Source organism: Arachis hypogaea, chromosome 17 (assembly GCF_003086295.3).
Source record: "Arachis hypogaea cultivar Tifrunner chromosome 17, arahy.Tifrunner.gnm2.J5K5, whole genome shotgun sequence".
In the NCBI taxonomy this organism is placed as follows: domain Eukaryota; kingdom Viridiplantae; phylum Streptophyta; class Magnoliopsida; order Fabales; family Fabaceae; genus Arachis; species Arachis hypogaea.
The window spans coordinates 12,656,159-12,671,389 of record NC_092052.1 but is presented as its reverse complement, the minus strand read 5'-3'; the positions used below and the strand labels follow the sequence as shown (position 1 = coordinate 12,671,389).

Here is a 15,231-nt window from a genome sequence, read left to right as displayed (position 1 = left end):
TTAGTACAATTAATATCTCAAATACTATTTCAATCTTAAGATTACTTTAGGATTTAATTTCACTGTAATTGAAACTTAAAAAATGCACATTCTCTTTAAATTTATTTTTAATTATCTCAGTGAATGGTGATTGTTAAAGGGAAGGATATTAAATGCATTATTTTTTTTTTTTAATTTACTACTAGAAAGATGTTTCAAAATTTATAACATAATTTTATGTTTTTTTTTTCTGGTCACACACACATCTATTATTTTCTGAAGGTCAGAGTGGGGAAGCACACTCACATAGTCACATGTTTTATTCCTGTTAACTAATAAATGTGTAAATTGAAAATTTTGTTTGGTAGTACATCAAGTGTGAATTTTCATCTTTATTAATGGAATATTTTTATGAGATCTAACAGCATAATATCATAGGGGATTTGAAAAGCCGTTGTTCCCGAATTCCTGTGATGCTGCTATCTAACATTTAATGTTTCATCATCAAACACTTTCTGTCTCGTTAGGTCAGGACTGCAATGAAAGTGGCAACTTTTCTGTACTTGATCCATTCCATTTCTTCACGTTATGCTGTTGCCTTTTGGTTCTAATGGTTTTCAAATCCCACTAAATTCAATAAATTGGATTCCATAATTTCGGTTGGTTAACACATTAGTTATGGCAGTAAACTATGTCAACCAATTATTAAATGGAACTATATCAAACAACTCATTTAACCTCTTACAGAATTCAATCAACTACACGTCCAAATTTTTTTGTTAACCAAGTTGATTTAACATAACAAAAATCAATTGTGGCTAACATTATTCCAAGCCTTATTGTTTAACTTAATTGGACTTAATTCATAAAGCACTTAAGGTGAGCATTACTCTTCATAAAAGCCTGGTACATCTGTTGAGCAGTTAAATCCTGTAGCTTAAAATATTTCAATTGATTCATACATTATTTGCCATTATATGAGGTGATTGTCTATATCTCACGCACCTTAACAAAATATCTCACATCATATATACAAATAACACAATTTCAAAATATCAAGCCTGCAAGCCATAGATAGCCCAACAAAGACATTCCATTCCATTTTTGAAAAATTATCATCTCTGTACATATATTGAAAGCCCTCTCTCTCTTCCAGTAACAAGCAATTCAAACACCACCCTCTAAAAGCTAATACACAATCAAGAAGCCTATAATAAGACATACAATAATTGCCAATTTGTAAAAGAAATATCACAAAGGCAATCAGCAAAAACACAACAAAAAATGGTTCAACTGTATTCACATCAATCATAGCATTTGTCTGAGCTGCTGGTTTTCTTTACGAAGAGACTTTACTTCTTTCATCAACTCAGCTTGGATTTCCAAAATGTCATTCATCTTGGTTGACATTTCCATCTGTCGAATTTGACAATTAATAAAAAAGGGTTGGAAGAAATAAAAGAAAATCAAAATGACTGATTAACTCAATAGGCAAACCTCTTGCAGATGGAACTGTCTTAAAATTTCGATATGAAGGTTTCTCATATCCTCGTGTATAGATTTCTGAAAGGAATCTAGAGTTTCTTCAAGAGTTCTTTGAAAGAGTTGAAGCGTGAATGATGATCCTTGTCCATCTAACTGAGATGCTTTCGGTTGTGAGCTTATTCCCTATCATCAAATTTCATAACTCAATAAAGATAAGAAAACTAAAACAACTAATATAAATATGTATTAACATATTATCATACTGGGTTCGATGAATAATTTACAGTCAGAAGCACAGTAGCAGAAGACTCTACAATGAGAAAAATGTTCTAAAAGCACACATCAATACATGCAGTAGATGAAATCATCATATCTAATTATCTTGTATGCATAACTTACATTTGCAAGGGGAAGAGAGCCAGATTCTGTTGGAGCAGATATATCAGTCTTCATCAGCAAGGTATTTAGAAGTTCTTCTCTAGTTTCTGCACCCGATTTCTTAATCTTGGGTGAACCAGATACTCCATCACTGAATGCAGAGGTAGTGCTTATTCTTTCTGCATACGTAGAAAACCTCCGAGTAAAGGATGACATTTTGGGGGAATCAAGGATTCTCGGAGAATCGCTATTTGCCTGACCAAGGCTAGATTTTGTATTGATGGACAGAGGCAAAGAAGTAGGGAACATGTTATCAGAAAATCCCAGTGAAGTCTCTTGGCCTGTAGAGACATCCTTTGCACGTAAATTGGCAAAACTTAGGCTTGAACTTGTATAGGAACTGAGAGCTGATGATGAGGATGGATCATGTAATGAAGATAATGTTGACCCTGCACTCTGACTACCAGAAGCCAACATCCCCAAACGAGATGGAGCATTGACAGGCTGACGTACGAAAGCGTATTTATCAGATAACTTCTCACCACCCCAAGCTTCCGGAGGCGTGATAGAAGATGAATCTTCATTCTTTGAAGATGGAGGAGTAGTTGACCCCACAAGTGGAAAGGAAGGTTGTGTTATATCCTACACCAAATTAGTTTGCAATATGATCAGTCAAACTAGGATAATCTATCAGGCAAAAGCTAATATTAAATTGAACTTCCATGTGGACTGAGTAAGTGCAACAACGAATTAAAGTCAGACAACAATTTATGAACCACTTTATAACACAACTAATTGATATTCTTACATAGTAGAATTTCATTATTTTCTTATGAATTCCGGGGGGAGAGAGAGATAGAGAGAGGTGCGAATAAAGACTGAATATTAGTATGATCTGATGTGACTGAGAAAGATAATGTGTTAAATAGACAAAATCCTAAGTCATATTTATCATAGTACTATACTCTTAATCCTAGCTAAATACGAAAAATCATAAAATTAAAATTAAAATAGATATTAGAATTGATTCTATGCTATCATCGCAGATACGTTTTGATATTCTAGGATATGTTATATTATATGATAATTGATATCTTATTGTCTTCTTTATTTCAAAGAAAATAATTACAATCTTGCCTTTTTTCCCCCTCAACAAACCAAGTTCTTCCGTTGCATGTTAGCAAATTTAAGTGCTAGTGTGCTACACATTAACAAGTTCACTGATGGCATGGAAGATGGAAGGCAGATTTTAAATAAAGATATGTTGGACTGTGAATTGAAAGTATATAGATTAGTGGATCAGTTAAATTCAAAATAAGGGCAATGAGAGAAACGAACCTGCTTGCCGGTTGAGGCAGATTTCCAATCTAATATTGGATGATCACTAATTCCTTCCTCTGAATTTGGAAATTTTCGACTGGATGATGGAAACAGTGACGATGAAGGTTTCTTATCTCCAAATGGGCCATCCTTCTTTGATCCATTGTCATCCCATAGTGAAGATGCTATTGGCTGAACATCCACAAGCGGGGAGAATACCTCCATGTCATCCTTGAAGTTATAACTAGAGCGTGTAGCTTGCAACCTTGACAGGTGTCCACCTGGCCATAAAGGGTTTCGTAGTGGTGTTTCTTCTGCTATAGATGAATTCAGTATGCTTGATGTGAATCCACCGCTGGATGCTGTAAATGATGATGTGTCAATGGAAGCACTCAAACGACTTGGATTCCTTGTGGTGGACACTGATGTTGACAGAGAAACACTCGACGCAGTTGCAGAAGGTAAAGGATCAGGCATAAGGATTGAATCTTCAACTGCATCTCCCACAAGAGCAGTCTCAGCAGAGCAATTTTCATTAACAATAACTGGTTTTGACCTTTGCCAGCACAAGCTTGTCACAGCCTGTTGCATGCCATAATAATTTAGAAGAAAAAGATGACACTAAGTTTCTGAAAATAAACCAGAGATCAAAAATCAGGAGATCAATGCTTTTAAAAGATTTCTATATTTTGATTATTTCTATATTCTTGAATGACCAATGAACATGGGAGCACCTTAGGACATCATTAAAAGACTCCCATTATTTAAAAGATTTTTCAATTTGCATTTTTCCGTAAACATACAGACACGTTATTTGACAGATCATGAGTATATTTAGCATAGATAAGGTCACTTGTTAACCCAGGTCATCGCATTAGGGAATTAAAAGAAAAGGCACAAATAAATCCATCTAGTATAGAACATTATTCATATTGCCTAACTTGCCTCATCCAGGATTGAGACAAAACTCTATATGTAAATTGGAAAGCTTATACTAGCTTAAATAGTCCCATTAGTCCATGTCAGCATAAGATGAAAAATGCATCAGCAGCACCCAAGTGCTTGCACTTCCTTAAGTCAATCTTATTGTCAGGTGAGATCTAACAAAAAGCTTAAATGGATTAAAACCAGCAGATGTAGATGAGGCAAAAGATTACCTCTGAACTACCATAAGCATGAAGAACAACAAAAGGTTGTGGTTTTCCACGAACGTCATAGAATGCCACTCGGCCATTGCTAGTTCCAGCAGCCAGCATCCAACCATCATCTCTATAGGCCAATGAAGAGAAAGGTGCTTCATGGGAAATGCAAGATGAGGGTTTTCTAGAACTGGAGTCATAAGTATATAACTTTTTGTCAAGACCCACACTAGCAAAGATCTGTCAAAGAGAGAAACATGTCAAAAAGCAAGATCATCCCAAGTTCAAGACATAAAAGAAAGGCAACAGTTTCACTGTATATATCATATAAAATTAAAACAAGCCATGAAAAATGAAACCTTGTCGTTGGATGGAGAGAAGCTAATACCAGCAGTTGGAGCAGAATGCTGCTTCATCCACGAAACCTTTTTTCCCCCAAAACAAAGGGCAGAAGAAGCATAAAATGAATATGATCAATTCAAATTGATCCATTTGAAATAATAATAAGAAATAAGAAAGAAAGAACTTGCTACAGAAGACGGTAACTCTGTGAACGACAACAATATTAAGCTGTTGACTAGACATGATTTAGACGATTATGAGTATGTTATTCTCTAAGACTATCTAAATAGACTGCACCTTCAATTGTAAACCAAGAAAAATGGCTAACATTACAGCATGCTATACAATTACAACACATGTCATACCTTAGGGCTACGACCAGTAGTATCCCACAAATGGACTGTCCCATCATCACCAGCCGTGACTAGAAGGTGACGACTAACTCGTGAATAATCAAGAACTCTCAACATCTGGTCTTAACATTTTAAAGAAGAGAGATTAGTCTGCAAACATTGATGCAATTCCAAACACTAAGGACATAGAAGCTTCAACAAAGCAGAGAAACCTGTTGATCGGGATCTTTGAGTTCAGCAGCCCTTGCCCCAGAGGCAAGGTTATGAAGTATAAGGTCCCCACTAAGGCTGATAGAAGCCAAATGTTCATCTTTACAGTTGTACATTACACCTGTGATAGCATTAGTATGACCCCGCAGCCATTTGATACAGCGTTTCTTTTGCAGATCCCATATCCTTACAACTTGGCCACTTCCTCCAGAACAAATATATCTGGATGCCTTATTACTGAAGCAGATAGCCGATATAGACTCCTGGTTTAAAAAATAAGGGGGAAATATCAGCATGATAAAACCCCAACAGAACCAAGTGAACATGCTTGATTCAAATCAAGTTACTATCAGGACCAAAACAGACAAAAGGGAGCAACCATATAATTGTAGCAAATAAATTAATATAAACCAAATAGTGTATGCAGTTAAGTAAGCCTAGATGCAATACAATACAACACAGACAATCTACAGTCTTGCTCACCTGGATCTTAAAGAAAATTAGAATAGATACACCAAATAAGGAACACAAGTATCATACGAAGATGCCTCACTGCCTTTGTCATTCTTTTCATTCTTTTTATTTTCTAAAAATGCAACAAAGGGCAAGTTCAGACAAGGTAGTCTTTCCCCTGATTCATAAATCCTTTTTATCAAAGTTTCCGTTGATTTTAACATTCCACCTAACGGGTCTTAAAACACAAAAAAAGTTTTTAAGTTTTACTCTATTAGTTATCAATGTGCCCGATGCACAAGCATAACATGACTGATATATTTAATTCTAAGGGACTACATTATAGTTTCCCGCATTGATAAATGCATGGACAAATTTAGGACTTAGGAATCTGCTCTCTCAACCTCAGGAACTATAATGAGGATTTAAACACAAGGGCAAAGTTGGTTCTCAGTGTTATGCAGATATAGGAATTACATTCTCTAAGCCCTAAACAGAAGAAGATTACCTCAATGTTATCTCCACTATCAGTGCCAGCAATGGGAATGGTCCCCATGCTTTGCCCATTCTTCCTCCACAACGAGATCTTCTTATCATCCCCAGCACTTGCCACAACCAAATCTGCAAACAAAAGACCAAAATTCACTCAGAAACAAAAATCTCCTCAATTCTATTGAATCTTGAAATTTCTATGCAAACCTGCGCAAGCAGAATCAGAAAAGGTTCTAAATTTTTTTATGAGAGAATTTTAGGGACTCACTGGTGTGGTTCCACTTCACAGAATTGACTTCTGAACCGGGAGAAGGGATGTAGCTGAGGGTGCAAGGGTCGCCGGGCTTCACGGAGCAGTCGAACAGCTTCACGGTGTCGCCGCCGCTCGCCGCCAGCAACGACGCCATTTCACGGATCCGCCCCCCCAAAAAAAGTAAAAATAAAAAACCGTTGCTTTTCTGGTCGCTGTATTTTGTTAAGAGGTTTTTCTGATTTCTTGGAAGGGTTTTTCCGTTTTGGGGGGGAAATGGGTGGGATTTATGTTTGTTTTGCGATTTGGATTTGGAAATGGTGAACCCTACAGAGAGCGAGGAGAGAGAAGTTGAAGAGAGAAAAAGGAAGGAAAAATTTGAACGACAAATAAATAGAAAGTGAGCGCCTTTTATATTATGGTTTCCACTATTTGCGACTCTCAAGTGTTGCCTTTGCTTCAAACTTCAAAAAATAATAGATATGTGTAAATTTAAAATGGAATAACTAATTAAAATGAATAAAAACTTAAGCTAATGACACAACCAAAGTTGATGGAATATATATTTATTATATATATTTATTATTAAGTGTAAAACGTATTTTTCTAATCATTTAACCTACAATATGTGATGATGGAAATTTTGACTTATAAAATTTGTATGTTCAATTTACAATAATAACCTTTAGAATTGTGATCATTTTTTACAATAATAACCTGATGAGCATGATCCTCTAGAAACAGAGGCAAATCCAGAGCATATTTAATGACACTGGATAAGAAAAAAGGAAATAACACTAGCTAAGCTTTGAGAGAAAGAATGGAGATTTAGGACATTTTGTAAGAAAAATAAGATATATTGCAATGTTCGTTGAAATCTGAATACAACTGAAGTGAGCTCCTCTTTTTATAGAGATCTCTGAAGGACAACAAAATCTTACAGAATTTAAGCAAGCCTATATAACAATGCCAGCTGGAAGATAAGGATAAGCCTTATCTCATTCTAACTTTACATAGACAAGTGACAGAGATCACTTTATTTTAGTGCACTTAATAATTGTACATAGTGGGGCATTTGTTTTAATAAATGGACAGCTTAAAATAGTCTTCTAGAATGGTCCCATCACCGTCTGAGAAGGATGATGTGTCATCACAAGCCAAGTTGACTGCTCTAAAGTCTATATCCGGGTCTTGTAAATAGGTAAGCGGATCCTCAGTGTTCGCTTCATTAGGATCTTGGGTATCTTGTAAATATGGGTCATATATGTCTGAATTTGGGCCTTCAGCATCATTTGGTATCCCTGCATCAATTTTGGTTGGGCTTGGTGGCAAGGCATATACTCTAGCACTTAGATATTCAGAATTTAGATCTTTATTATTTAGGAGATGTATGGATGAGCTAAGTTGATCGGAAAAGTTATACCTTGATCTCGGAGTGTAAAAAGAGTATTATTCAAATTGATTAATTATCCCTGAGGCTATGAATCTGGACTGAAATTCTTGAAGTGTAATTGGCAAAACATCTGATCTGAATGAGAGTCCTTCAATTAGATCTTTATCTCCATATATTCTAGGTTGCCAGAGTTGACAAAGGTATTTGGTCAAGGCATTTAAGACTGACTTTTCATCTATAGGCCATATGGTAGAGTATCCAACAATATCAATCCTGTTCATGGTGTGTGGGTTACCACCAGTGAAGTAACTTCTTTGTAAGGTGACAAATCAACAGAATTTCTGTTTTTCCTGGGAAGGTTTGTCCCACAGTTGATGGCGGTCAAGCATGTTGTATAACATTCCTCTCCATGCATCAAGTGGAGCATACATGGAAAATAATCGAACTAAATGGGATTGTGCTTGAGTGCTATTACACAAGATATGGTATATGGGGAAGATTGGTACTATGATGGCACATCTATATATGGAAGACAGAGCCCAGATATACTACATCATTTCTTCTGGTATAGGTCTTTGGATTATTTGGATAGTGCAGAAAGGAGTGTCCATGTTGAAGTGCCTGGGGTTCGGATGAATTTGGGTTATGACAAGAAGCTGGTGTAGCCAGTAGAACAGGATTTGTCGAACTAGGTAATCTATTTAAAACTCTGTCTGGGGTCTTGTTTTGAGGGAAAAAGGGCCAATCTTTCTTCTGTATGAGTTTATATGAAGCCGGTAATCAGGAAATATAATTGTGTATGGAGAATTGTATGTACTCATGGTGCAAATATAAAAGACTAGTTTTGGGATTGGTTCTTTGGTAGGCCTAGATAGGAAATCATCAAGTGTGTTTAGGTGTCCCTTTATGTGTTTTACCTCAAATTGATAACAGAAAAACCAGTCTTTCCATCGCAAAAGTTGAGAGTCTGGCAGGATCTTTTTCTTGATTTCTAGCATTGATGGGAGAGAGGTGTTATCCATCTCCACAGTGAAATTATAAGAATTGAGGTTGAAATTGAATTTTTCTATCCCGCGTTTAACAGCAAGGATTTCTTTGTAAGTGGCATAGTAGTGTTTTTCTGATTCTTTAAACTGTCTGCTAGTATGCGCACATCCATCAAAGATTATGTTGAAATAACAAGTGGCTCTCTACACAAATAGATTATGTGGTAGAACAAGTGGCTGAACTCAGAAACCGACTCTCTACACAAACTTTTCAACTTGACCAAGAACTCAAAACCTATATTGCAATAGGTATTTTGGCCCAGAGCTCCATAAGAAAAGCAGAGAACTGGACCAAGTTAAAGCCCAGCTCCGCCAGATTGAGATGGATAGAGACAAATTGGGTGTACCTCAGGCATTGGCTATAAATCCATTATCCATGTACCTTAAACCATATCCATCATATTCACCTGTCCTATTTTCCTCAGCATATTCACCACCTGAAACTCCAAATTATGAATCCATCTTCAAATCCACTTATCATTTAGTCAGACAAGCCAACACCAAAAAATCTGTCTCTCCTCAAGGACGACGTTATTCGTCCCAGCCACAGCCACCTCTCCAACCCAGACCTCGTCCTCCCAGGAGGACTGGAAATTTCTTAGAGAAGATATACCCTTTGATCCCCTACAAAAGACAAGGGCATAAAAGAAGGATCACATGCCCCAGGCTGAACAATTAATACCCTTACTCTGAATAATCAATCAGACATTGAAGAAACCACTGATGAATCTATAGAAGAAACTGCTGAATGGTCAGAAGAAGACTATGTAGCAGACCTTTCAGCAATAGCCATGGTCAATCCAGTAGAAGAAGAAGAAGGAGAAATAACCTCTAAAAAGGATGAACCAACAACTTCAGTTAATCCTCCACAAATAGGATCTTTTGAAGTAAAAACTTCCAACAAATGGTTTACCTTTGATGATATTCCACCTTCAAGATACAGGGAAAGGTTAAATGAATTTGATACTTGGATTGAAACCAACATGACTAATCCAAATCTTTCAAGTAGACAAGTCCTTGCAGATTTCATAAATCGGATTACTGGCAACCTCCGAGAATGGGTTAATAACCTTTTCTGAGTATGAAAGACTCCAACTCATTAATAGTACTTCTCTTCAGTTTTTGGGAGTACTACACTAAGAATTCTTGGGAGATATTACAATTATCCAAAAAAAAATTTCAAGAGTATTTTGAAATGAAGTGTTGCTCACTCAATAGGAAGGACTTAGAAAAACATTACAAGAGGATGATTGCTAAATATTATCCCCTTGGAGGAAATAATAATCCACCACTCAAACAAGTCTTTATGGCATCCCTGCCAGATGAACTCTAGCCAGAACTACAACGGATGATGATGACTCTTCGTAAAGAAGTAGCTACCACCACCATTGGAGAAATATACCAACTGGCTCTAGCTGTCTTGAATAAACTATGTGAACAACAACAGATGTTCAAACGGCTCAATCAAAATTCAGGCAAACTCAAAGGGGCATGTAGTAAATCCTACTTGAAGATCAAATGCAAAGAACCTGGCATCTATGAATGTAAGTCAAAAAAGAAGACACATTGGCAGCAGCAATCTAGAACAATCCGACAGGAGACATTCAGAATGGGTAGAAGAAAGGAAAGATCTTTCCGCTATTTCAAAAGAAAAATCCTCCATAGCAAAAAATCAAACAAATGCTTCATTTGCGAAAAACAGGGTCACTTTGTTAAATCATGTCCCAACAAGATAAAAAAAGAAATAAAAATGCTTCAGTCTTTGATGGATGCAGCCTCCATAAAAGATGAAGAAGATCTTGAATCAGTACTTGAAGAGCAAGAAGACAAAGGTGGTGATACCCAATATGTTTTTCAAGACTCTGGCTCGAAAGAAAGCAGTTCAGAAGATGATTTCTCACCAGAGAGATCAATCTTTACAATAGCTTCCGTCACCGCAAGAACTCCTAAAGGATAAAAAATCTCAAAAGAAGAACTTTGATATCTTGGGTCTTTAGGAATAAAGCAGATTGATGGTACTCTCTGACCTCATTTCTACTTAAAGGTCAAAATTTCCATCTATGACAAATCACTGAAAGCTGTTGCACTGATGGATACTGGATCTTGTGCCACTGTCCTAAAACCACATGTCTTACCTAAAGAAATATAGGCGCCTTTTCATAAGACGTTTTCAGTGGCCAACAACGAAGTCTTCACCATCAATCTAATTTCCAAAAAATCTATTAGATTGGAAATATTTGTAGGTCAGACCACTTGGCTCAGGGTATTGGGAAGTTATCTCCCAGAAAAAGATGTCCTGTTTGGATTCGATGCTTTTTTTCGAACCCATAGGCTACATATTAAGCCCACTGACCTAAGTTACAAAAGACAATTCTTGCCTTACACAGGAATACAAAGCATCCTTGAAATTCAGGAAGCTCCAGATGAATATAAGGAGGTCCAACAACAACATCTTAATGCTTGTTGTGATAGTCATGATCAATTCAACCACCCTGTACCTTTGTGAAAGAATCCAGATTTTTATGTTTGCCTTCCTTTTAAAAAGAATGAGGACATCAACCCAACAAGGGCCACACACTCAAGGATGAATCCTAAAGATCTTAGGTTGGCAAGAGCTGAATGTGCAGCTCTTCTTGTTCAAGAGCTCATTGAACCAACCAATTCTAACTGGTCATGTCAAGTCTTTTATGTTGAAAAAAGGGCTGAGCAAAATAGAGGAAAAAAGATGCTTGTTATTGATTACAAGCCACTCAATGTCTTTTTGCAAGACGACAAATTCTCTCTACCAAGAAACCCAGTCATTACACAAAGGCTAAGTGGAGCAAAAATATTCAGCAAGTTTGATCTAAAAGCTGGTTTTTGGCAAATAGCGCTTCATCTTGAAGATAGATACAAGACAATCTTTTGCATTCCTGAAGCCCAATATTAGTGGACAGTAATGCCATTCGGACTCAAAGTGGCCCCATCTCTCTTCTAAAAAATAATGATCAAAATCTTCTGAGCCCATTTTACATTTCACACTCATTTATATTGATGACATCCTACTGTTCTCAAAAAACAATGAAGCCCATAAGGCACTCCTGCCCCAATTCACTCAAATCATTAAAGATCAGAGAATCATGCTATCATAAAAAAAAGCTCCCTTGCTCAAACAAAAATTGAATTTTTCGGGATGGTCTTCAAAGATGGATTTTTTCAACCAGAAAATCATATTGTCAAAGAATTAATTCATTTTCCTGATGAAAATATGACAGTCAAACAAGTCCAACAATTCTTGGGAATTGTAAACTACATCAAAGACTTTATTCTAGATGTGACCAAACACACTAGTCAATTGTTAAAACTCTTGAAAAATAAAACCCCACCATGAGGACTTGAACAAACCACAGCTGTCAAAATCCTGAAGAAAATAACACAAGATCCCCCTCCTCTAAAGATTCCTAGCACAGGAAAAAGGATATTACAGACAGATGCTAGTGATGAATTATGGGGAGTTGTGTTGCTTGAAGAAATTGATGGGACAAGACACCACTGTGCTCATGCTAGCAAACAGTTCAAAGAATCAGAAAAACACTACTATGCCACTTACAAAGAAATCCTTGCTGTTAAACGCAGGATAGAAAAATTCAATTTCCACCTCAGTTCTTATCATTTCACTGTGGAGATGGATAACACCTCTTTCCCATCAATGTTGGAAATCAAAAAAAAGATCCTGCTAGACTCTCAACTTTTGCGATGGAAAGATTGATTTTCCCGTTATAAATTTGAGGTAAAACACATAAAGGGACACCAAAACACACTTGATGATTTCTTATCTAGGCCTACCAAAGAACCAATCCCAAAACTAGTCCTTTACATTTGCACCATGAGTATACACAATTCTCCATACACCATTCCATTTCCTGATTGTCCACTTCACAAAAGTCCATACAGAAGAAAGATTGGCCCTTTTTCCCTCAAAGCAAGACCCCAGACAGAGTTAAAAATAGATTGCCTAGCCAGACAAACCATGTTCTACTGGCTACACCAGCTTCTTGTCATAACCCAAATCTATCCGAACCCCAGGTAGCTCAACATGGACACTCCTTTCTGCACTATCCCAATAATCCAAAGACCTATACCAGAAGAAATGATGTGGTATATCTGGGCTCTGTCTTCCATATATACATGTGCTATCATAGTGTCAATCTTCCCCATATACCATATCTTGTGTAATAGCACTCAAGCACAATCCCATTTGGTTCGATTATTCTCCATGTATGCCCCATTTGACGCATGGAGAGGAATGTTATACAACATGCTTGATCGCCATCAACTGTGGGACAAACCTTCCCAGGTAAAACGAAAATTCTGTTGTTTTGTCACCGTACAGAGAAGTTACTTCACTGGTGGTAACCCACACACCATGAACAGGATTGATATTGTTGGATACTCTACCATATGGCCTATAGATGAAAAGTCAGTCTTGAATGCCTTGGCCAAATACCTTTGTCAACTCTGACAACCTGGAATATATGGAGATAAAGATGTAATCAAAGGACTCTCATTTAGATCTGATGTTCCGCCAATTACAATCTAATAATTTCAGTCCAGATTCATAACCTCAGGGATAATTAATCAATTTGGACAGTACTCTTTTTACACTCCAAGATCAAAGCAGAACTTTCCTGATAAACCTAGCACATCCAGACATCTCCCAAATAATGAAGATATAAATTCTGAAGATCTAAGTGTTAGAGTATATGCCTTGCCACCAAATCCAACCAAAATTGATGCAAGGATGCCAAATGATGCTGAAGGCCCAAATTCAGACATATATGACCCATATTTACAAGATGCCCAAAATCCTAATGAAGCGAACACTGAGGATCTGTTTACCTATTTACAAGACCCGGATATAGACTTTAGAGCAGTCAACTTGGCTTGTGATGATACATCATCCTTCTCAGATGGTGATGGGACCCTTCCAAAAGACTATTTTAAGCCGTCCATTTATTAAAACAAATGCCCCACTATGTATAATTATTAAGTGCACTAAAATAAAGTGATCTTTGTCACTTGTCTAGGTAAAGTCAGAAAGAGATAAGGCTTATCCTTATCTTCCAGGTGGCATTGTTTAATAGGCTTGCTTAAATTCTGTAAGATATGTTGTCCTTCAGAGACCTTTATAAAAAAGAGGAGCTCACTTCAGTTGTAGATCTCAGCGAACATTGTAATATATCCACTTTTTCTTACAAAATGTTATAAATCTCCCTTCTCTTTCTGAATCTGAAAGCTTAGCTGGTGTTATTTCCTTCTTTCTTATCCAGTGTCATTAAGTATGCTTTGGACTTGCCTCTGTTTCTAGAGGATCCTACTCATCAGAATATGGCACGGATAGGATCCATGGAAATTTATCATAGTGGAAAAAAGACTCGATCTTATAATACCAAGTTTTACTCGAACCCTTTAAATCTCACTTGATAAGGTGATCGATAGGGATAAGTAAAAGGTGTTGTAACATCGATCTCCTGAAGTATTGGAGATCCACCCCTGTGGTATTTTTAAATATTAAAAACGTCTTTTGTTTTTGCTTTTTTTAAAAACAAGATATTATTAGCTTTTAGAAAAAATAAATAATTTATTTTTTTAATAAAAGTACTTTAAAAAAAAACGTATCTAAATAGATTTTAAATTAAATAAAAATATTTTATTTAAAAAATACTTTTTTCACTCAAAAAATATATAAATGAAGCCTAGAAACAACAAAACTAAAAAATTCAACAACTAAAAGAATTAACAACACACCTCTCCTTGTAGCTATTGAATGAGGTATAGTATTTTTTAAAATTTTAATTTAAGTTTTCAAACAAATTGATTTTTGTTTTATTTAATATTTACGAGTAAAATTCATTCGTGCATGAATATTTTTTCATCAAATAGGTAAGAAAGTAAACGCATGAGAGATTACACATGAAAACATCATGAAAATTCAACATAAACATTACGGTTGGAAACTATTTTTCATTCCTTTAACAAATTTATATGCTCTAATTTATAATATCCGTCTTTTACCAAATTTTAAAAATGTCATATCCATCATGAAATTTAAACAATATGCACATAACAATTTCGTATTCCAACCATCAATTATTAAATTAGTCACTCATATAAAATATATGATTAGTCACTCATATAAAATATATATTTAAAATAAATTAAAATTCACCTATATTTATATACAAATAATACACAGATACATGATGATAACCAAGTGAATATTATTGTTGGTTAATCTGGTATTTCTTTGGCAGAGTGAAAATGTAACATATAACTTTTTCAAAGTTGAAGCTCAAAAAAATAGAGAAGCTTTGAATCCATGCAAAGAAGGGAACACACATGTTCCTAACAA

General features: G+C 36.0%; 1 protein-coding gene across 1 annotated transcript; it reads right to left on the bottom strand.

The window, feature by feature from the left end:
• Positions 1 to 1,054: 1,054 nt before the first annotated feature.
• LOC112764959 (protein NEDD1) lies at positions 1,055 to 7,281 on the bottom strand. The gene is made up of 10 exons (XM_025810806.3): positions 6,420 to 7,281; positions 6,168 to 6,280; positions 5,209 to 5,469; positions 5,009 to 5,113; positions 4,661 to 4,726; positions 4,320 to 4,541; positions 3,181 to 3,744; positions 1,864 to 2,484; positions 1,477 to 1,647; positions 1,055 to 1,395 (listed from the first exon to the last, which is right to left on the bottom strand). Exons 1-10 carry the CDS (start codon positions 6,556 to 6,558, stop codon positions 1,288 to 1,290), a joined length of 2,370 nt encoding a protein of 789 aa, XP_025666591.1. The 5' UTR covers positions 6,559 to 7,281; the 3' UTR covers positions 1,055 to 1,287.
• Positions 7,282 to 15,231: the final 7,950 nt, after the last annotated feature.

Coding starts and splice junctions, on each gene's coding strand:
- LOC112764959 (XM_025810806.3), bottom strand. CDS start 6,558: ATGGCGTCGTTGCTGGCGGCGAGCGGCGGCGACACCGTGAAGCTGTTC. Junction 6,281..6,419: donor TGTGAAGTGGAACCACACCA/GTGAGTCCCTAA, acceptor TTTTGTTTGCAG/ATTTGGTTGTGGCAAGTGCT. Junction 2,485..3,180: donor CTGCCTCAACCGGCAAGCAG/GTTCGTTTCTCT, acceptor AATTTGGTGTAG/GATATAACACAACCTTCCTT.